Source organism: Phoxinus phoxinus, assembly GCF_949152265.1.
Source record: "Phoxinus phoxinus genome assembly, chromosome: 15".
NCBI classification, from domain to species: domain Eukaryota; kingdom Metazoa; phylum Chordata; class Actinopteri; order Cypriniformes; family Leuciscidae; genus Phoxinus; species Phoxinus phoxinus.
Genome location: NC_136890.1, coordinates 15,308,129 through 15,333,029, shown reverse-complemented (window position 1 = coordinate 15,333,029; position 24,901 = coordinate 15,308,129). Strand labels below are relative to the sequence as shown.

The 24,901-nt window shown below is 39.9% G+C and overlaps 1 protein-coding gene across 3 annotated transcripts in view; it reads right to left on the bottom strand.

The window, feature by feature from the left end:
* kcnip3a (Kv channel interacting protein 3a, calsenilin) overlaps window positions 1-24,015 on the bottom strand; it is a 78,771-nt gene extending 54,756 nt beyond the window's left edge. The window contains exon 1 of one of the 3 annotated variants that reach the window (XM_079636657.1): window positions 23,753-24,015. In XM_079636657.1, the coding sequence (XP_079492783.1) occupies window positions 23,753-23,758 (6 nt within the window). In that variant the 5' untranslated portion in view covers window positions 23,759-24,015. The remainder of the gene's footprint in view (window positions 1-23,752) is intronic. The other 2 variants (XM_079636655.1, XM_079636656.1) reach the window with 2 other exon arrangements.
* Window positions 24,016-24,901: the final 886 nt, after the last annotated feature.

The following is a 24,901-nucleotide window of genomic DNA, read 5'->3' as shown; positions in this document are numbered from 1 at the left end:
CTATTAGTTTGCTGAATTAAGAGGAAAAAAAAAAAAATGTGTCCAAAACAAAATGAATACCGCACGCTCTCAAAGACCAAGTATTTTGACCGTTTAACCAAAAGAAAATGCGCTAAAATAATCAGCTTACTCTATGATTCTGCTTAGTAATCAAATCAAAGCCAACCTTTTACGAATTATGAAAATCAAAAAATCCCAACCTTACGTTTTATAGGGCATTTGCAGACTAATCGTCCAAGATTTTTTTTTTTTTTTAAATGAAAGTTCAGTACTAAAGTGGACGATTAAACTTTCATGCAAAGTGTCAAAAAGAACAAATGAGTTACTCGGACGTCTGCTGCTCCGCTTCCCGGACATCCTTTGGCAAGGTCGCGATGAATTTGCCTGCTTCTTCAGGAGAGTCGAAGAAACGACGACGGTCTCCGAAGATAACCATAAGCTTGGCGGGGAAAATCATCCCGTACTTAATCTTCCTCTTTCGAAGCTCTAGCTTCACCTCCTCAAATCGCTTTCGTTGTTTTAACACCTCGGACGATAGATCAGGAAAAAACATAATATGGTGATCCTGGAACATCACTGTACCTCTTTCCCGGGCTGCTCTCAGTACTCTGTCTTTGTCAGCATAGTTGAGTAATTTCAGTATCATTGTTTTTGGCCTTGACGATGCGTTTCCACCAGCTTGTTTGCCACTGGTGGGTAGCCTGTGTGCCCTTTCAATGATCACCGGCGCCGGGAAGGTATCCGCACCTAGAAGCTGTGGAAGCCAACTTTCCAAAAACGAAACAGGATTATTTCCTTCGATTCCATTTGGAAGTCCCAGAATCCGAATGTTAGAGCGCCGGCTTCCACATTTGGCCATGTCAAGAGCAGAGGCAAGATCCGATGTGGATTTTTCGAGTTTAACAACCCTTCCTTGAAGGCCACTAATGTCATCCTCGGCTTGGCTGATTCGGCTCTCCGCTTCGGTAAGTCTTTCAGTGAAGGTAAATAAATCCTCTTTAACTTCTTTAATAACTGCCAGTACCTCCTTGTATTGGGACCGAAACTCACTCTTCAAACCGTTTATAGCTGAAAGAATTACGCTATTATCGGGTGGAGTATCAGCCTCGGTGTGAGTGTTGGCGCCAACCGGTGTGCTATAAGCTTCAGACGTGGGTCCTAGGTCGTCGACAGCGGAATCTGTATTATCTTTTTTATCTCTTTTTCTTTGCGATCGCGAAGACATGTTGACTGTTTTTCAGAGCAACCGTCAAAAAAAGAAAACGTGTCTTTTGGTTATCGGGTCCAGATAAAGATTTAAAAACAGGATTATCCGAGAGCTTTGAAAAACGTGACCGTTCAGCAACCCGACATAACCGGAAGTCAACATGGTAACATTTAAATGAGTTAATATTTAGACTTTTGAGTTTGAAGTGCTGTACAAGGTTGGAAGTGGTACTGTCACATCGAGGGAGTAAAATTGGATGATGTCATCAGAGTCTACCATACATTGCGTTTTGGTGAATTGACGCCACTGACATCACAGGAGTAAATTACACTTTAAAATATAGTAAAATAGAAGACAGTTCTTATAAATTGTAATGATTTAATTTTTACTGTATTTTTCATCAAATAAATGCAGCATTCAAAATTTTGAATGGTAGTGCAACAGCAGGGTGAAGTGAATTAAACAGCAATGTGTGCCTCTTGTACAGTCAGAAGAATATTTCTTATTGAAGAATAGTGACAGGAAGAACCTGTAATTGGGCCAAATAATACTGAACACCCAGCTTGATTTCAGAATGACCTTTGCCAAGTGAAGAAATATGGAGAAAGATGAAAAATACCAACATTTAAGCAACTTAATGGGACAATGTGACATTTCACTGCTCCCATGAGTTATTTCAGCCCACCGCAGGATATGGGAACCAAGAAAACCTGGGCTGGAGCAAACACATATGGAATAGACTGGATAAACAAACTGCCAATAATTGTAATTTGCCGGCGGAAGCGTTTCTGGAACATTCCAGGTCATTTTAACCCCTGCCTTGTCTGTCATCGCCAAACTTTAAAAACCAGGATGGGTCTTGTTTACTAAAGGAATCCCCCTGACACGCACTGTACTACACCTCGTTCCTGCACAGCACAGCTCCGCTCATTCGTCTTTCAGCAATCAATTATTCAGACTCTAACTTTATAAATACCCCATCAATAAAAGATCGGCAGAGAGAGAGAGAGCGAGCAGGAAACAGTAGGACAAAAGCCTCTTTTACGAGCACACACTAAAGCATGGCAGGTAGAGGTTGGAGAGCCGCCTCGCTCTTCATAAACTCACAAAGGAGCCCGTCATCATCCTGAGAGGGCTTTTATAGAGATAAACACAGACATTGATTAGGCTCTCAGGGAGAGGTTGGTTTTAGGCCAAGCTGTAAATGCTGAGCAGCATGAGCCGGGTCGAAACACAATTGCTAGAAACGGAGCTAAATGCCAGGTGAGAGAGGGACTGTCAAAGAATATGACACATCAGACAGATGCTGGGAAGGGGTGGGGGGGCTCAATCCTGACAGTGAGTGTAATCGGCTCTTGCCGCATTAAGTCTAAGGAGACTGAATTAGAAGTATGGTTGGGATTAATGACTGGGTGTGTGATAAAAATGGCAAATTAGGTATTAGAACGACTTTGAATTAGGATAAAGAGACACATTTGCATCACATTTGTTCTGCTGAATTAACACATTTTATGATTCAGACATTTCCCATCTGGTGAGACAGCATGTCAACGTTTTTAATTATCTTAGTTTACTTCATTTTTCACTTTGTTCTTTCTTTTTTCCCTGTCTTCTGTTTGCCATTTTTGTGCACTAGAGCTGGTTGATATTACCAAAAATACCTCAATCTCAACATTTTTCAGTCTTTTGATCAACACACTCTGAGTTGCTGGGTTCAGCTTGTTGGGTTATTTGAAATATTTTTACAGAGCTAGTTTGCTGGGTAGTTTACCTGTAACTCAGTTGATGGGTAATTTTTACTTTCAATAAAATGATGAACCCCCTTACATGCCTACACAGCGCTGGGTCAGTGTAACCCAATTCGGGGTAGTCTGTGCCAAACAGGTTAAATTGGTCAACAGTCATTTTGTGTCCTGTTCTCAGAGAAAACTTCCATCTCATGTACAGTAGGCCAAAGGGGATCATATTGGACGCTGCAGCCATGAGACCCAACAGTCTCTCGAACTGTTTCACAGTGCGTGACTAGCCTAGCTTCAACTCTTTCGTGGGCTGTGAGGATAGCAGCTACACGAACTGGCGATAGAACGGCCCGCATCGTGACTGAATCCCATACCACACCAAGGGAAATGGTTCTCTGTAATGGAGAAAGCACACTCTTCTTGGTATTGAGTCTCAACCCCAATTTCTTCATGTGAGCGAGGACGACATCTCAATGCCGAACCGCTAACTGTTCCGATTCCGCCAGAATCAGCCAGTCGTCGATGTAGTTCAGAATGCGTATGCCCTGCAGCCTGAGCGGGGCCAGAGCTGCATCTACGGACTTTGTGAACGCGCGGGGTGATAGAGCTAGACCGAATGGAAGCACCCGATATTGGTATTCTTTGCCACCGAAAGAAAACCTTAGGAACTTCCTGTGTTGAGGGAGGATGGAGACATGGTAGTAAGCGTCCTTTAAATCTATCGTGACAAACCAGTCCTCGGATCTGATTTGAGTCAGGATCTGTTTGAGTGTGAGCATCTTGAACTTGAGTTTCATGACTACACAATTCAACAGAGGAAGATCTAAAATGGGACGCGACCCCCCATCCTTTTTTGGAACAATAAAGTAGCGGCTGTAAAACCCTTCTCTGTTGGGCGAGTACACCTGCTCTATAGCTTCTTTCGCTAAGAGAGACTCTACTTCTTGCTCCATTACCAGAGCCTGCTCAGGATGTACTAACGTGAGTAACAACCCCCCGTTGTAACAAGGTGGAGGAGAACCAAACTGGATTCTGTAACCTTTCTCTATTAACTGCAGGACCCATGGAGATATATTCGGCATATTCTTCCACTCTGTCAGAAAATCTACTAAGGGTACCAGTCTCTTGAGACTGGCCTCTGGTGTCATCGGAACAGCCACTTCAGTGACCTGAAGCATACTGGCAGGAAACAACCGATCTGACTGTTTTTGAACCCCCCTCAGAGGGCGCGAGTCCGATGCAATGTCGAGTTGACACTGAGCCAAGAGCTCGCTGGAGACCACTGCGCCCCGAGGTACCAAGGGTGGCGGGGTTGGGAGAACGGTCCCCTGAGGACCCCAAAATGGAACGGGCACTGTATAATGAGGTGAACACCGCTCCACCCTGGCTGGGGCTGTCCTCAACGGTCTGACGCACATAGCGTCAGGACCTCTTTTGAGCCGAAGCCTTCTTTGCCATAAGAACGGTCCTCAGATCCAGCTTAGACTTAGAGGACTTCGGCTGAGAGTGTTGGCTCGGCTCCCATGATTTAATAGGAGGAGCATGAGACGCAACACAAATTTTCTGTTGCACACGGTGCGATGAGCTTGGCTGGAATGCTCACGCCCAGCATCCTCAGGGGGCTGGACTCTGCGAGGAATTAATTTTTTTAAAAGCCTCTGATTGTTTCTTAGTTTATTGAAACCTCTCAACACCTGTGTTCACCGAGTCACCGAAAAGACCAGAGGGAGAAATAGGGGCATCCAAGAGAAAAGCCTGATCTTTTTCTTTTAAATCAGCTAAATTAAGCCAAAGGTGTCTCTCAGTAGCTACGAGGGCTGCCATAGACCGCCCAATAGCACGAGCGGTCTCCTTCGTAGCCCTGAGAGAAAGATCTGTGGCCCGATGAAGTTCTCGAATTTCGTTGGGACTAAATTCCTCACTTCTATCGATATCCCCCAACAGGTCTGCCTGGTAGGCTTGGAGCACTGCCATCATGTGCAGACTGGCTCCAGCTTGACCTGCTACCAGTAGACAGATAGCTCGCGAGCGTCTGTTCCGCCGGGGGCATTGATCCATAACCATATTCCTTCAGTCCCCTTATATCTGAATATGTATGCACTTGGGGACTGAAAAGACGTGAAGAATAAGGTTTATTCCAGGAAAAAATGGAAGAGCCCGTGATGGAGATGATACATTTGATGATAAAAAGCGCTTGTCTAACTTGCTTTTAGGACGAGCATCTTTTCTCTCTGCTGGCCAGTCAATATTTAATTTTTCAACAGTTATCATATGCAGGGGAAAGAGATGGTGAATCCTCTCCCCTAATCGTGTTTGTGTCACTTTCACTAACACTCAGTAACTCTACCACCTCAGAGCTTGGGCTCTCTTCCCGGGCGGAAGAAGCCGCGTGGCAGGCTTCCGACACCAGCAAGAGAGCAATGGATCCCTCGGGTAAAGGAGGAGATAAGCCAGAGCCTGTCTCCAACCCCGCTGAGAGATCCATTTGCGAACCCCAGGTGAGCCTTCTCCATGCTGCCTCGGCAGCAGCGGATCCAGCGCCCCGAGATTCACGAGCCTGTCCATCATCCTCGAATGTGGACTGGCGGGAGCGGAGCATGCGGAGCGGGAGACGCTCGCAATGTTGACAGTCAGCCCCCTCGAAGGCTGACATAGCATGCTCCACTACCAAACAAACTACACAAAGCTCATGTGTATTCCCACCCGTAAGGAAACGAGGGCAGGGAGAAGCACAAGACTTGAATAGTTGTTTCGCCATGATATATGTAAGGAATAATTGACGACAGGCCGTTGAATTATTAGAAAAATAATGCACACCCGAGGTGGTAATGCGGTCACGACGCGAAGCAGAGTGGCCGTTACACCTTGGGTGTGCATTATTTTTCGAATAATTCAACGCCCTGAAGTCAATTATTCCGCTTATACTACAGTTACCACACCTCGAAATATTGTTCAGATGATGTATTTCAAGACATTTGTAAAGTTTTTATCATTAAAACGCTCTTGTACGTAGGACTAATTCCTTGCGCATCTAAACCCATGCTCCGTTGCTAATTCCAGAACGTCATTTTAGAGTTAGTAACGGAGGTTTGAGCCGCTGATAGCAGACTAATGCTGGGACACACTTAATGACTGACACATTCTCTGACTGTGAATGCAGCAGATTTTAAACACCGCTGTGAACACAGACTGAACGCGCTGAAAACGCGTGCATGATCAGTCATAAGTATCAAATTACATTCATAACCGGCCTTACAGTAAGTGTGTCCCCGGCTTTATGCAGTTATTAATGCAGTTATGAGAGAGAGAGAGAGAGAGAGAGAGAGAGAGAGAGAGAGAGAGAGAGAGAGAGAGGCATGTGCGTCAATATTATTATTTAGCCTATTTATTTATTCAATTCGTTTTAATTAATTCGTTCATTCTTTTTTTCTAGTAGTGACAGTAGACTATAGCCTATCAATAATTATTTATTTGTTATATTATCTGCAATAATTACGAAAACCCGTGCAGCAAGACTATCAATTTATTGAAATATTCAGTTTAATTTTATATTGATTAGCCTAGGCTATATATAGGACTATACGTTATTTATGAAAATTAAACTGCATGTTTCCATTGATTGTGAAGTTAGACATTGAAAATTGCAGATCAAGCGCATGGGGCTGCATGGTTTTTCTTGTTATGAATTGTATATTCTATTTTTCGTTATTACAGTTAAGTACGCGCAGTGATATGGAACTGTAATGCGGTTAAGACCTGCCGGAACTACTTTAGCCGTGCGGTTCCCTGAAAATAATTGCACACCTCAGAATGTTCGTCAACCAATCAGATTCAAGCATTCAACGGCCCTGTAGTATAAATATATATATAGAGTGACAGACAACAATAAATATACAGACCGTTTTGACACAGAGCGATTTGCTGAGGCACAAAAGCTGACGCGAGTAATGCACCGGATGTGCTTTTATCTCTTCCTGGTCATGATGTTACCCGCCGTGACGCTCATTCTTTCCATTGGACTAGTTGACATATGTAACCCCTCCACCCGGGTCCTTCTCACCCCGCTCCGTGCGGGTCTCCGGCATGAGAGTCAGGCACTCTAACAAGGAGGCTAAAAACTGCAGCCTCTAGCATCTGTCGCCAGAGCACCTATTGAGATCAGAGGAGTGAGGTTTACTCGCACAGCAACTACTAGCTGGCCTCCGTTACACATACGTGCTTCAGACGTAATCACGCGGAGGTGTTCCCAAAGCGTCATCGACGCATTGCGAGTTTCCTCGAAAGGGAACTAGCCCTCTACAAACACAGCATAGCCTACACCTAAACTACAGTCAAAGCAAACATTTTGCTACCTACCATTAAAACAATATAGCACAATTCAACTGAGAAAAATGCTACCTGTCAGATTGTGCTACCAGCATCATATTCATGTGGTTTGAGGCTTTATTAGTAACGTCTATACTTACCCCTGTAGCCAAATAACACAGTCACAGCCCCCAAAGCTGAATTTTAAGCAGTCCAGTCTTCAGTGTCACATGATCCTTTTGCTGATTTGGTACACAATACATATTTATTTGGTTTCATTTTATATTGATAGTCCACTTTAGATATTCTCCTAACTATAAGTAACTTTGCAACTACATGTCAATTAACTCTCTCATTAGAGTATTAGTGGACTGTAGTAGACAGTAGACTGTTAGGTTATGGTTAGGTGTGAGGGTTCAGGTTATATAAATTGACTTGTAGTTGCCAAGCTACTAGTCAGTAGAATATCTGTTGGAGGAGCATCACAATAAAGTGTTAGCAGATATTAAGCAGACAGTCTGCTAATACTCTAATGACAGTTATTTGACATAGTTGCAAAGTTACTTATAGTTAGTAGAATGTCTAAAGTAGACTCAAAATAATGTTACCATTTATTTTTTATCAATCGTGCAGTTTAATATTTTTGTGGAAACTGTGATGCATTTTTTCAGGAATATTTGGTAAATGGAAAAACAGTGTTTATTTGAAATATAAATCTTACAATTACAAACTTACAGCACATTCAACATATACAGTTTGTATCTGCATGCGTGTCAAGTCACTTTTATTCATACAGCGCTTTATACAATACAGATTGTTTCAATGCAGCTTTACAGTGATTACATGAAAATTATTCAATTTAGCTGTTGTTCAGCTGAAGTCAGTTCAGTGTTGATTCATTATTTAGTTGATTCATTACATTATTTAATCTATAAAGGAGTTCTGCAAAAAAAAAAAAAAAAAAAAAATCTTCGCCCAGCTCAGTTACAGCGTCGGATCAATAATATTGTTGGATATTGCCTTGGAATCAAACCTAGTAAAAGCCAAGGAATTTTTCTCAGTTTCTAACTATGAAAAGGGATGAATGTGTAACAATTCACAAAATATAAATTAATAAATAAACAGCTCATTTTACTTACTAAAACATTTTAATAATGGAAAACCACTTGGTGACATGACGGAAACAAATCTTAATTCTCTCATTAATGCTGTAGGATAACATAACAAGTCTAATTACAGTCTTTCTGAAACCAAATGTCCAAATATAAATTGTGTAATTTGCAATAATATTCATGATATTGTTTAATTTAATACCAGCAGTAAAATCATTGTGAATATATTGAGAATATCGCCACTTTGAGGTGAAAACCTTGTATGTCCAAAACAGCTACTTTTCAGGAAATGAAAAACACATTTGTGATGTCTAAAGTTGACATTGTGCCTTTATACAGACACTTGCATGTGTCATTATTATATTATTAACATTTTACCAAAATCAAGCTCAAATGGCCAGCAAATGTGGGACAATATGTGTGTCTTGTTCGTCATTAGAATGGCCACATCTGAGGCAGCAAGTGCATCGCATTACGTGTTCATCAACTTACATGTAATATACATTTACTGTAGCTGTGTGGGCACGCTCTCTCTCTCTCTCTCTCTCTCTCTCTCTCTCTCTCTCTCTCTCTCTCTCTCTCTCTCCATCCACTCAGTTATTTTTTCCCAAACCTTCCCATGATGCCTCAGTCATGGAATAATCACAGAACTACTTGCCAATGATAATCTCTCTCGATCCCTCTAATTGACCCAGCACTGTCTGATTGCTCCCCCCCCCCTCCACACCCTATTCAGTTCATACACATGGAGTCATGCTGTCAAGAATAGACATGCATATGGGCACATGTTTGCACACAAACACACACACACACACACACACACACACACACACACACACACACACACACACACACACACACACACACACACACACACACACACACACACACACACACACACACACACGCTTTAATTCCACACAGATTATTCATCTAGCAGCATTTGACAGCTCTGGCGACCACCGGAAACGGATGGAATGCAGAATACACTCGTGTAAACGAGAGGACAAAATGAAAGAGCAATCCAGGTTTGTTTTTTATAAGGGACAGGAACGAAGGATGAGAAATACAGAGAATGGGAGGAGGCAAATAGAGTAGTGTAAACGTTCTGACCAAACACTCCCACCACGCTGAGATATAAATAGAAAAGGATAGAGAGAGAGAGAGAGAGAAAGAGAGAGAGAGAGAGAAGGAAGGAGGGAGAGTGAAGCAACTTAACAGATATAGAGTAAAACAAAGAAAAAAAACACCACTGGATTTTGTTCTTAGATACACTGAGGCCAATTAGCATAATGAGCACATAAATACAATAAAAGAAAGGGAAGACAGAGCGGAGGAGTGAAGAAAACAGATAAGAGGGGAAATGACGGCAAGAATGGAGGGTTATTGGAAGATATAGAGATGATATGAAATCATTTTGGAAGGGGGAAAATCTGCATAGCTATTTCTGTGCATTTCATTGGGGAGGGAGAGAAAGAAAGAGACAGAGACAAATAGAGAGCAGGGAAAGAAAAGATGAGAGGAATGAGAAAGAAAGAGCAATAGATTCACTGAGGAATAAAGTAAATCTAGAATCTAGTTTCGTAAAAACTAAAGCAAACAGAAAGTAAAATGTGTGAAGTTCACAATGTGCTTATACTCTTCTATTATGCCTTTAATTGAGAACATTCTTCCTCTTTCCGCAATAAAAAGTAACAGCCATTTAATGTTTTAATATGTTTGATACTTTCACTCAACAACAAACACACACACATTCCAGCCACTCTTCCATTCAGTAATTTTACAAATATACAATCCATGTCCTTGTTTAGCATTTAATGCCAGAGAAGCAGACAGAGCTGTATAATTAAAGCCTGAGGGAAATTATTTATTTTCAGATGGAAGGGAAGATCCATGTGTTAGATCAGGTACAGTCACAGTTATAAAACATCAACTGAACAAACTAAATCCGCTCACGATCCCTCCCACACACAGACACATTAAAAAACAATGTTCCTGATGTATAGCTCAAAGAGTAAAGCATGGCTCTAGAAACACCAAGGTCATAGGTTTGATTCCAAAGGAATATAACTTTAAAAATATAAAATCACCTGACAAATGCATAATGTAAATGGAAAAGATGCAATCCACCAAAGAGACTACGGCATGTTATGTTCGAAATAGGATACTGAATACTGTGCAGTATATACAGTACCGCCTATTGTTAACCATATAATATGAAACAATGTATTATGCAATACAAATGTTTAATACTTCTAATTCAGTTACTCTGAAAATGAAAGGTGAAGTCGAGCGCATGACATTGTCAGAGACTCTGGTTTACTGCACATTTGGTATTCTAAGCATGCAGAATATTAACAATATTAGCACGGTAGTATGCTACTCTAAACAAAAACCCAAGACACTGCTGTTTAACCTCGTGTTGTAACCAGTGCTTAGTATTGATCACAGATAGATTAAATGCCGTGAAAGCTGCATAATTAATGAGAGTGGAGCCACACGTGTTCTGGGGAGGAGGACCAGAACGCTAGATAAGACCGTGTTCTCCATTAAAACACCATCAAACATGTATAACGCTCTCTGCCCTTGAGTCTGCTTCCATGAGCAGAACGACAGCAAGACTAAGAGCATGTGAGAGGTTTCCTGTTCCTTTCTCTTATGATATAATCAAATATAACATCGTTATAATCAGTGCTTCTTGGCCCAACATTGCTGTATAAGGAAAGATTAGCTTTAAAGGGGTGGTATAATGCCCTTTTCACAAGATGTAAAATAAATATCTGATGTCCCCAGAGTGTGTATGTGAAGTTTTAGCTCAAAATACTCCACAGATATTTTTATATAGCATGTTAAAGTTGTCACTTTTTGAGGGTGGGCAAAAACGCCTCGTTTTGTGTCTGTTCCTTTAAATGCAAATGAGCTGCTGCTCCCGGCACTGGGGGCGGAGCTTCAACAGCTCTTGTCCTTAGCAGCTTCGATTACCTCACACAGACATGCACTTAACATTTCAAAAACGTTTAGCCTTTTATGTTCTAACCGGAGTCAGAAAAATGGAGAGACTCAAGAACAACATGAAGACAACATTCCTGAATGGTTAGTTGATGAATTTATAGTTTATGTGTAGTCATATTCTAGTCATTGATTAGCATATTCTGTCTTGATAATCTATAAATCGTGTTCCGGGGGGCGGGGTTTATGTCAATTTTAGGGTTTGTGATGTCACTAACCCGGAAGGAATGTCGTGTAGTCCCTATCAGCCGTTTGTTGTAGTCCTGAAAAAAAAAAATCTTTAAAAGCAAATATCTTCCTTTGCATTGAACTTTGAGCGTCGTAACTTTGGAGATGTTGTGTATGCTCAAACAGCAACATTACACACTAACTAGAGTAAGAAAAGTGAGGAAAAGTTAAGGAAGCAATTCATACATTCATTTTCTAGATTAGAAAAGATAGATTAATACATTATTGTGTAAACTAGGTTAACATTTTTTAGTTTAGATTTAATATTCAATTTCCAGGTGATAAAACTATTACCAATGAATCTAAAAAGACCTCCATCAATCAGACTTGTTGTTGTCTGCATCCGAAATCGCATACTTCCCTAATATAGTAGGCAGAAAACAGTATGTGACAAAAGAAGTATGTCTGTATTCACAGTACTCATAAAAGAGGAAGCAAAAAAGTACCCGGATGACCTACTTCCGCTGGGATTCTGAAGTGCATACGATGGACACTTTACAATCCCAGAGGATTTATGAATGGCAGTGAAGCAACGTAACTGTGGTGGGTAGGTCACGTTATAATGACAACATGGCAGATGTAGTTCGTCCGAATTACATTCATACTAAACACACTCATACCATATAATATACTTTTTTAGTGGTTGTGAAGTAATTACTTATTCAAATTAAGTACCTACTCAAGAGAGTATGCGATTTCGGACGCAGACACTGTTACCATGGAAACGTCCACCCACATCCATGAAGCTCCATAAATGACTGAGGTCACAGGCACACTGCAGCTAAATTCGGTCGTCAATTCATCATTAAGTACTTAATCCTGTTCTGTACACACACACAGTTCAGATCAATTTACAGGAGTGACAGCAGCATTTTGAAAAATTCTGGTATTTACAACCGCATTAACAAAGTATGTGGTGTATTACAGAACCAAACTGATCAAGTAGTTGTTAATGATCTATTTGTGTCTTTCTTCAGTATGTGAAGTTCGGCAAAACCACAGGAAAAGAGATACGAGCTTTGACGTGTTGCCAAGAACAAACAACAAACATAATATAGCCTACCTAAATAAATCCAAAAGCTTTATTGGAAATAAGAGCAATATCGCAACTGGCACCTCCCCACTTTATTAACTCCATAAACTGGATTGCATTATGAGACAAGCCCAAAGATGCTTATAATAAATGGACATGGCAAAGTTTTAAGTGCAAGCTCTGTGAGCCTTCCAATCATAAACAAAACACAACGCTTCAATGGTGGTTTTGTTACAGTAAAATAGCTGAAGTCTTTGGTCACTGTAATACTACTTTGGTCAAAAATAGTAAATGCGCGAGATGCCAGAACATTGCTTTACAGTATATCAGTGCCACAGTGTCAATCATCATTTTCAATTTGTGAGTCAAGTTTCAATTTGTGAGTCAATACACACAAAACACTAATTTAGGGGAGTCACTCCGATATTTAAATGCAGTTTTCACTCTCCCTAAATTCTCAAACTATAACTGATGGACATTCACATAGAACAGTTTTATGCATTTAAAAACACAAGATGCAGGGTGGTGAAATGGACAAAAAAAAAAAAAAAAAAGATCACATTTTCTAGAAAAGTGTATGTGTGTGTGTGTGTGTGTTAAATAATGGCTGGATAAAGTTGGTGGTCATTGTTGGCCTTCAGAAGACATCACTGCAAGATGTTGCATCAAATGTAATCATGCGTGGCGAACCTGATGTTTGAGCATGGGAAATTAAAGGTTGTGATCAACCATGTCCTTGAGAGGAAAGACAAGCCGTTATGTAACCACTTGTCAGTTTGTTTATATTTGTACAGCAAAAAAACTAAAAAAAAACTAAAGATGGCCAGAGGAGGGTAAAGAATACAGTGGTGAGGGAGATAAAGAGATAGCTCTAGTCTGCCAGGCGTTATCAGTCAATGTAGCTCGTAAGAAGAGGTTGGCTTTTATGTTCTGTGTTAACGCACCACAGCCCCTTGACTCAAGACAAGCCTGAAGGCTTCAGTCTTCAAAGAGATGCTATGACTTTTACCTATTAACTACTGAGGAAGAGAGAGAGAGGGAGAATGTAAGGAATGTTGCTAGATGAATCAATTATTCAGTACAAGTCAAGAGACCTGTGATATACAGTAAGTGCTTCTTCAGATCATGCATGAGATATTCACCACCCCCCACACAAACACGTGCGATATACTTTTCTTCTCAATTGTGAAGTATATCAATGTGAAACAGCTTGTCAAACTAAAAAAATGTATAGCGGGACTTGATTTTGTCCATCGGGAATTGATTGGATTGTTGGATCATTCTGGTTTTTCTATTGCTTTGATCTCATGTGAGTGACAATTTGTCCCGCCCTCACGCCGCACTGTAAACCCTAACCTCCAAAATAATTAATTGGTTTGAGTATAGCAAACTAAACCAAATAGTTCAAACAAATTAACTTTTATGAGTATTTAGAACTTTCTTTTTATTTTGAGTTCACGAAACTGACACATTATAAGTAATCTGAATTTTCTGTTATGTTGGGTTTTTGGGGGGTTTCCATCATGGTGACAAGTGGAGCACAAGCTTAATTTGCATTTGCAATGCAAAATCAAAAGCTGTGCCAAATTAAAGCATTGTATTACCAATTAGAGCATGTTAGCATTTACGGAATTAGCTAGTTTCTCAGCCTCAGACGGCACACGCCCACAGACCATTGGCTGAACGTCGGATGCATAAGGCACATAAAATAGGAAACACTTCAGGATTTTGGAAGTCGTCATCTGATTTGGTTAAATTGTACAGGATTTCCGTGAGATGTGTGTCGCGTTCTTTAACGATAATGACAAACCCCCTCATGGAAGAAGAAATGAAATGCTGTATTTTCAAAAGTATGTGAAGTTTACATCATATTTTTTAAAATATGTCCAAGAGTTTTACACACCGGTCTGTTATTGCGCCCCTAAACATTATGCTGAACAAAACAAACTGTGATTTGTTGATTTACATGTCACTCAGACGTCTTCTTGGGCGGTCCTTGGCCAATGAAAGCAGTGTTGGAGTCCAGACCTTTTGCCGTCAGCGAGATTAAGCTAGTTATAGCTATTTATGTTTCTACTACTAAAACGATTTAACTTGAGATTACATGATAATTTTAAGTTATGTATGAGTTAGCTTACTCAAATACTTTAAGTTAAGAGCAATTCACATGTAGCCTATAATACAACATAAAAATCTGCTAGTTCTGCTTAAACTTTGTATTTCTTAACCTTAAAAAATGGAGGTAACATTACCTACATTTTTTAGTTTTGCCAACTTATGGATTTACAGTGGGGTGAGCGTGCTATCAGAGAAAAGAACAGATGTCGCTGCAAGAGGGTGGGGAAGTTATTTTGATTAAAGATTAAGAGAGCACATGAATGTTAAAAAATAATGATGTGCATGGATAAATCATTTATAATTAATAATTTTTGACTGGCCAATGCCTGTAACTACGCAACATCACACAAGCAAGCTGCAGTAACTCAGACCAACAGCACAACTGCCAGTGTGATATTACTGTCAATAAGTTATAAAAACAACAAGTTAATATTGTTAATAAGGTAATAATATAATTCAGTAGCTTATATTTTAGACATAATATTGCCTGTTTCATCAACGGAAATAGCTCCGAACTTTAACAGCGCATTTTCAAGAAACCAGTGACATTCCGTTCCGAATGATTCTGTGTTTTTGAACAAATCACTTTTAAAACACTTTAGTTCCTGAATGATTTAGCTTTTTTTTAATTAATCGCTTGAATGAATCCCTTTCCTGACTCACTCATTACTGTAACACTGTCACTTAGTGTCACTCCACATATTGGCGTAACAATGTAACCTGCAGAAAGATTCATTGAAAAATCTCCACATCTAAAAAGCCCCAGAGTCTCAAATGCTGTTAAACTAAAGCTGACTTCACATGCTATCGGAAATTTTCTACGTCTCACTTCTGAAGTCATGATTATGAGCTTAAGTGCTTTGTTGTCAGAATGAATCCGAATCATGGAGGACACCAGGTTTATTCTTGCCTATTTCTGGAGGAAATCTTAATAAAGTCAAAATTATATTTAGCATTCAATGACAACCATATAAACATCCACTGCACTAGTAAGCTTGTTGGCGATTCTGGAATTTCAGTCAAATACATGCTATTTTTTGCTGTGTATAAAACATAATGCTTCAAATGTGCACTAAAAGGCGATAGCTGTTGTGGAAAAATCTAATAAAAAATACCAGTCACAGCAGAAATCATTCTCCATTCTGCTATGTTTAAAGTTTATAGAAGACCCAACTCGGAAACTGGTATAAAAATTAGTTTCCAAGTAGTACGACTTGAGAGAATGTCATGTCCAACTTCAACTAGGAAACTTGTATATAAATATCAGCAATTTAATGAACAATTTAAATTGAAGAATAATTAATTGAATTATTGAAGTTCAACCATTATGTAACCATTATTTTTGTACAAACATTAATAGGAAGCAAAAAAAAAAATATTCCAGTACAAAAAATCATATGCCATCAAATGTGGCATCCAAAACAATTATAGAATTGACACATTAAGTCACACAGGAATGTATCTAAATATGTTTGATTTAACTACTAAACTTATGAATCGCAAATATTTATATTGAAAATGACTATTCTACTATTACTATTCTATCCTGCACTCAGCGCAATTGACTTTGTACACCGACGCATGTATCGTTCCTATTTTGTACCCGACGCACAGCGGACTTTTCCCTTCACAGACGCAAGTCGGTAAATTAGGGAATGAATTTGCACTCGCGGGGGCGGTTCAACGAAAAGAGGAGGCATGTCTAGGCGCAAACATTCCCTGGTGCTATTTTGCAGTTTCTGAAAACAATTCCGGCACAGACCAGGAAAAACCTAGTCTAAAGTCAGTGGCGCGTTATTCAGATGCTATTTTAAGGGTGCATGCTTGACGCAGCAGTTCCCATTTTCGCCAAACCATAATTACAAGGAAAAATATTACCACACGAGGGAAATCATTGTGGTGTCCATGAAGATGTTAAAATATAGGCATAAATCTAGCTTACACATTTACTCAAATTATTCAGGCTAATTAGAGTAATGACGGATCAAACCTGTTTGATCAATAGTGGCAAGACACATATGTACTGTATATAAGGACATCTGACAAAGTGGGTTGTCCGTCAAGAACCAGGAATCTAAATTCTGAAGACTGAGAAATTACCTTTACCATCATGTAAGTTGCGTGCGCCGGGAAAATCCGCCGTTATAATAGCAATCCGCCATGGAACAAGCGCGCCTGGTTTTAAAGGGAATGTGAGATGAGGCTCTGATTGGTTTATTGCACGTTACGGCCAAACCACTAGTGCTGTGTTGAAAAAATCGATTCACCCATTCTGAATCGATTTTCATATTAATTTCTAAAGATCGATCCGTAACTCAGAGGATCGATTTAATAACAGGCCTACATTTTCCCCATAAACACACCGAGACATGGCGACCGGCGGCGCTGCTAATGCGGTTTCTCTGAATCCACTTGTTGACAAGAAAGGAGGAATGAATCGTTCACATAGCGCGTTTTTTGCGCGTGCAAATTCGTTTTCCAGGCGCGCCTCTGTTCATGGTTGCATAGCAACGACAGACGCAAAGGGAAAGCACGCGCTTGTGGAGAGGAGAAAGCGGTGCAAACTGCGCTCTCCATGATGACGAGGAAGTATCATTAAATAATTAATTGATTTCTAGCCCTTGCATTAGCTTTACTACTAGATATATTCATTGAGATGAGAAATAAAAAGCCGCCCTGTACAGCTATGATCAGCTGTTCGGCCGAGCTTTCCATGTTGTTACGGAAAGGCCGCTGGTTTTTGTCACATGACCTATTGAGATGCATTGAAGTGCTTCTCACTGAATTTGCACGCGCATAAAACGCGATATGTGAACGGCCCCTAAAGTGGTATCGTGTGCAGTTGTATCTAGTTTAAAAGGCCTTTTAAATATGAACGCAGTTTTGGATTAAATAAAAGGACAGTCAAGTCAAATAAAACACGTTTTATCTCCTGTTTAGTTGGTAACACTACATTAAGATAGGATACCATTCATTAACATTAATGCCTTATCTAACATCAATACATTGAGTGAACAATACATTTTTACAACATTAATGTATGTTTGTGAATGTTATTTAATACAAACACTTGATTGTTCATGAACAGTTAAAACTTTTGATTTTAAAAATATAAGATTGGATCAGATCGGATCGAATCGAATCGAATAATGATAATCGATTCAAGATCTTGAGAATCGGAATCGAATCGATTCTTGAAATTTGAATCGATACCCAGCACTACAAACCACACCTACGAGTAATGTAGCTACTTCAGACCAACCCATTTTAGATTTGCGTTAAACTCCGCCCACAAAGTTACTTGCGTTTTGCGTTTGATATTTGCTTTTCAGATCGTTAAAATAGGGCCCTGAATCTATTTGCAGCCCTAGTTTCTTCAGTCCCTCAAGGCTGTTTTTTGGTTGTCTAAGCTGGCATGAGTATCAGCCAATTATATCCCTTTAAATTACCTAAAAACAGGCTTTGCTGATAAATCAGTCTAATACTTGCTGTGATTGGCATCTAGTCCTGACTTGTTGCAGCTTTCAGCTCCAGAACGAGTCCTAAAGACACGGGGCCGGGGGAGTTTATTTTTAGCTGACACCACCCTGTGCACATTCTCCCCTGAGACGGAGAGACGAAAGAAAGGCCCCGCAATCATCTCACACACCTGCTGCTTCCTCCATCCCTCCGTCAGTCTCCGTACTGTAAATGATACACTACGCTCATCTTCTTTCCGCAGAGACAAACTCTCACACACAAAAACATAGCTGAAAGTAGCGCATAATCTCTCCATCTTCCGCTATCTATTTCTCTCTCCTTCATTCATCCTGATACCTGCTCCAACTCCATCTGCCTTTCCCGCTCAATATCTTTTGCTGTCAATCTCTCCCTTCCCATACTCGCTTCCTGTCCTCCCACGCCTGATGTCAGATACCATATCTCTCCATCTTCCCCTCTTCGTCCCTCTCCAGTAGTTTCCCTCTGTATTGCTTTTCCTAAAAACAACCTCCCTGTCTCCTTTCCCTTGTTACGAAATGAGAGCGACACTGTGTTTCTCGAAATATCAAAAGCAGAATGTGTGTTGACTTGTTATACTGTACATCCCGTCTCTTATATAATCCCTATCATCTACCACAAGCACGCTGCCCTGTCTATCATCCCGGCTCAGGACTGCCCAACCAGTAACATATATATCATCCTTCCTGAGAATAACAATGAAATAGCGAGATCTTCAAGAGAAATGCACTTTAGAATCAGTTTCCCAGAATTCCCTAAACCAATTAGGGAAAAAAAAAGACAGTTGCTGAGCATTTTCATCATGGCTTTTGCAACCTCTAAAATCTCCTTATGAAACATTCGCTCTGTTATACAGCGCAAGTCTGTTTCACCCTGTTTCTGTCCTTTAGGATTAGACCAAATTAATCGACATGGAAAGCCTCTAAATCCTGAAGGTGGACTTTACTGATCTTAACTTATCACTGATAGATTGGACTGAGTGATGCATTGTTTCACAAGCCTAAATGAGAGACTGATTGAAAAGTTGGACAGAAACCAGAGAAAACAGGCTCTGCTGATCAGAAGGTGAAGATTCAGAGGCACACAGATGGGGACAAAGGGACAAAGGCTAGAAAAGAGGATTGATTTCAAAGCTTTTCTCCTCTTTCAGGAAATTCAAACATTCGGATGCCTCGGCGTGCCCCTGCCTCTGGAGAAATGCCTCGTCCATGATTCCACACAATGGGAGTAATGACCTTTTCAGAGAGGATCCATCTTGACGTTCCTCCGCTCTTGTAATAATGGACTGGCGTGTCTACAGTAACCCTTGATAGTCAGCGGAGGGGCGTTGTGTAGCCTCTGTGTGTTAAGGTGCCCGAGATGCTATTTGTGGCTGTGTGTCTCTGTGAGGGAAAGGAGAGAGCGCATGCTTCTCGGTGCTTTATGGAGCTGGCTCAACTGTGAGTGGGTGGATGGCGGCTCCATATGCATGTCTGGGTAGGGTGGCAGGTCTGCTAGGGGAGCACATGTATTTAATACAGTGTGTGTGTGTGTGTGAGTGTGTGACTGACTGTGTGTCGCTGCAGGGAACAGTTTGGGGGGGGGGGGGGGGCAGTGAAAGCAATTGTTCTGGGCAATGTACCTTGTTTGCATGCACAAATGGCTCTAAGCGATTTCATCCATTCGTGTATGCATGTAATCCTCCAACATGTTTCAGCTTCTCATTTATGTCTTTTAGAGACTGACAATATAGTGCAACAGTATAACAGTACAGTAGCAATGGGTTATCGGTTGATATTGGACTGTTTTTCATGAATTGTGTCGGTTTTATAATTTACATTTAGATTACATTTATCATAACACTCACTTAAAATGACCTTGTAGTCACACTAATTGTTGGTTTTAACACTTTGTTTTAGTGTTGTAATTTTATTATTCTGATTATTATTATTTAAAAAAGGATACTTAGCCTATACTAAACATTAGTCTATTTATAGATTTGAGAATTCAGACAGACCGTGGTGAGTGGATTCTAACTGCCCGTCTAATTGGCCTTTGCGTTAAAGGAAATCAACAGATATGTTTGGAATTGTCTACATTACTCAAGGCTGCAAAAACTTGTTGTAAATAGAAACATTTGACGCTCTCCAGGGCGCAAACACAGATACAGTACGCACTGGATCGCTTGCCAGATCTGTTTCGCCAATATGCTAATATATTACAGAGAAAACTGATCCTAAACCAGCCGTTATGGTTAGCTTTTCTCTCTAAAAGCAATTAGAAGCAGCAGAAGGCAGGGGATGGCTAAAGCCCAAAGGACCTTGAATAGTATGAGCGTACTGTACGTGCGTCACCCGAATTTTATACGCGCAGGTCACACATGCGATAGATAGATAGATAGATAGATAGATAGATAGATAGATAGATAGATAGATAGATAGATAGATAGATAGATAGATAGATAGATACATAAATAGATAGGATAGATAGATGCCATCAATAACATTCACTTATTTGGATAATAATAATATCCCCAATAATATTTATTATTGGCTTAAAGTATTACAAGGCAGAATTTTAAATGAAGAATACAAAATGTGCACATCAATTTGAACTCTATGCATGTCTGATGCAAAGCAAACGGTGCATCTCTGAGGAATGCTGTTTATTGAATAAGAGTAAAAAAAACAACCCTGTTTTAATAATGCGTTTGGCTTGCTGTCTCTCGCTAGCTGTAAGCGCAGGTCTGTTGATAATGGGTCTACAGGGACAGGTTAAAGTCAATGGAGAACATGCACCATTTATCCTCTGCTGCTAACAGCCGGCAGGTCGGTCCTCCTCCTACATTAAAAGACTACAGACTATGGAGATTTTTATGTAACTTGAAAATATGAGACATTTGATTTGTTTTATCCAGGTACAGTAGCAGTTTTTCATAATTAGTGACACACGGCTCATAAAGCACAACTCATAGATCTCTGTCAGATCAGGATAGGGAAGGAGTATTTTAATAACGTAGTTGTAATATTAACTTGAGCATACACTGCATGTATTTGCCATATGCATGCTTTGGCTGTGCAATAAGCACATTATCATCATTACTGTCAATTAAAGGTGTGCTGTATCTTTACTGAGTTACTCTAAAGTATTTCGCATTGAATAAATCAGCATTAATTCACGAGGCCCTCCGGACTACACTGCACAAGCTGATACTACTTTTAGTATTCCGTCTACATTCTTACATTTTATGTTTCTTGTTTAATTCAGGGCGGTGTGTATCGCTGCTCCAGGTTCTAGGCTTACACTGGCTTAAAATGCAGAACCGCAGCCTGATTAAAACTCAGAGAAGCGATGCCAAACAGTACACGGCAGCCAGCCAACTCAGTTAGGGGTGAAGCAGGCCAAAAGAAAGTTCTCTTCCAGTTTAATCAAAGGACTACAACATTGCTCTCCTACTTCGTGACACTCAAATAGCAGATTGCAATCTTTTCCGCTGCTGCGCTACCTCATGACCACATGCGCTTGCTTGTAAACAGAAGGAAAAGCACTGACCTCGCACTGAACACTTTCAATCACGTTCATCAGAGGATAAATGAACCCTGCCGGTGTCAGTAGCGCCAGCTCTGGTTCACTGCAGCACTGTGTTACTCTGTTCCCCTTTTCCAGGCATTTCCTTTCCCTTTCACTTTAGCAGTAGTGTGGATTACACACCACCCCAAATTATTTATTATTCAGCTTCTCATTCACCTGGACCCTATTGAGACCAGGCCACTGTGCGGTTGTGTGTGTGAGGGGACGTTGAATTACCCTTAATGAAAGAACCTAATCTATACCAATTGATTCGGTGGGAATAGCTGAAGAATGGTGTTTGGTTTCCATATAAGTGAGGGCACCAGGGCCCTGACATCCACTTTGTTTAAATTTAATGGACACAAATAAAGAGGTTTTGATTATCGATATTGCTATGAGAACATAGCTGTGATGGAGAAAAGACAAAATCTAAAGAATCATTCACAAAAGACACTGAGTTATATATTTAACTCTTAAAGAAACAGTTCTAGAAACTATTCATAATTGGTGTCGTGAACCAATAGATGTTGGCATTGCTGATGACAAACCTATTTTCTTTCTTTCTTTCTTTTTTTCCTTGCCCTTTTTATGCATATTTGATTCTGTAAAAATGCAGCATGGATATTCTTCAAAACATCTAATTTGATGTTTCAAAGAAGTCATGAGGATGAGAAGATGATGACAGAATTTTATTTTTTAAATTTTGATCTCAAATCCAGTCAGTGAAGTATTGACGAAATCAGACAAGACAGAAACACATAATAAAGGAGTAATTTAGAACATAAAACTTATTATCATCATGCAGAGAACAATCAGCAAATCTAGTTTTTACATTCAGGTCAAACACGGTTATATCAAAGCTCTGGGGAAGTGCACCGGACTGCTCCCCAGAGTACAACACTCAAAGTGAGGACAGGATTCAATCCATGTAATTATATCAAAGCTGACATAAACTAATACATGAACAATTTAAATGCCAACCCTTTCATGCGGTGAGTGAGAAGGAGTCTCACAGCTTGAAGCCATCATACACCACAAGGTTCAAAAATCACCATCTGACTCATAAACATGAATCAACAGCATGAAGCCACCCGTTCATCATATTAGATATTGCCCCCAAGCTAAATCTGCAGATCACCCCAATAGTTGAAAGATGAACAAATTTGATTTTAGTCTCGTAAAACGTTCAAAGCATTAGGTGTGCTCAGATTCCCCAAACCAAGAGGAGATGAAAACAAGAAAAGGGGGAAAATAAATAAACAGAATAAGCCTCTTATCTCTAAAGACTCGAGCGCAATGCTCTCTAAATTTACGCGACCTCGCTCGACCCAGTCGTGCGGTTGTTTCTGCACAACTTTTCATCCCTTCTTACTCTCCGTGTTTTTCCACTTCACTAAAAGAACATGTCATTTCGTTTGAAGAGGTTTTTCACCCATGAGTATTACATCAGTCTAAATTACAGGGGCACTCGGCGGGTTTGAAGCGCGCGCGAGAAACATCTAGCGCGCGCGAGAAACATATCAAAGGTATCTCAGTGCGGTGGAGAGTTCGTCATTGTCACTGTCCGAACTAGTAATGATATATTTATTATATGTAATAATACACATCATATATGGCTGGCACATAAAGTCACAACAAGGACGATTTGACACCGCGACCTCTCGCGCTCTAAGGACGCGATCTACAGTTCGAGTGAAATTATGTAACTATCATCAACTCAGGCTCTTGCACAGCGAATGGTCTTATAGAAGCCACAGTTATGCATGCAAGCATATTTGGAATATATTTTTTTCACATTTTTATTATATTTTATTCCATTGTATCGCATTAAACGTTGTTTTGTGATTCTTATACTTGTCCCCTCCTTGATGCCACAGCGTTTATTTTTATATATATATATATATATTTTTAAAGGCATCCGTTAAGAATACATGTGATGTGATCGATTCCTCACCTGCATTGTGTTCTTGTGATGAATCCTCCTCAAGCGCTGAGGAGAAATGTCTGTCTTACACTCACTACAGGAGCAGCAGCTTCAGCGCGCAGATCTGTCAAGTGGAATGTGAGGGAATGCCCAAGCCAGCCTCTCTCCTCTCCTCTTCTCTCCTCTTCTGAGTGTGTGTGTGTGTGTGTGTGTGTGTGTGTGTGTGTCAAAGAGAGTGGGCGCCCAGACATATTGGATCAAATGTGTGTCTGTGGCATTATCCATTTTAAGTCATTTATTATCTTGGCAGATTAAAAAACCTCACATAAACCTCCGCTGGCAGATTAGGATAATAGAGAAGCTGCTATGTCGAGACCGTAATGTGCCTATAAAACGACCTCTAAAGTTAAAAGAGCTGATTTTTCCACCTTCTGCATTAACTCCATTAGTTTTCCTGTAGATTGATCGGCATGGGATTAGCAACGCCAATGTCATTTAAATTCTCAGAAGGAACTGATTTTTAAAAAAAAATTTATGCAGTTGCTTGGTTGCTTGGTACAAACATACAATAGTCCAATCAATTCAAAATCAAGTCCCGCCCTATATTTTTTCGGTAACGCTTTAGATTACAAACCCGAAAGTAATTAAGACAAATTTGCAAGTAATTATAGTGTAGCCTACCTATAAAGTACTTAAGGGAACAATATGTAAAGTTTGGGAAACAAAGGGGTAACCACCAACACTGTAAAAAAAAATTACATCCCCAAGTCAAAATTTTCTAGTGACTGATAACATCTACATTTTTCACTTAGTCTGACATATTATTTCTCATTGAGCCAATGTTAACAGACTATTGAAACAATTAATTCAATTTATTTTACAGAATTTCACTTGGGCCAATTTAAAAATTTAGATGTGACAGTCACTAGAATATTTTGACTTGGAGAGGTTACATTTTTTTTACAGTGAAGATAATTAAAAAATGTTTTATATTATAGAACTAAGGGGTACTTATTCTACTATTATGATACAACAATCTTACATTTGGGAGTAATTTAGTAAGAACATACACTGTGTACCTTTTTGTTAAGGTGTAAAAATTACAGGGTACATACATATGTATTTATACTTTTTTTTTTTATAGCAAAAGTGCAGAAGTAAACTATTAAACTAAGTTAA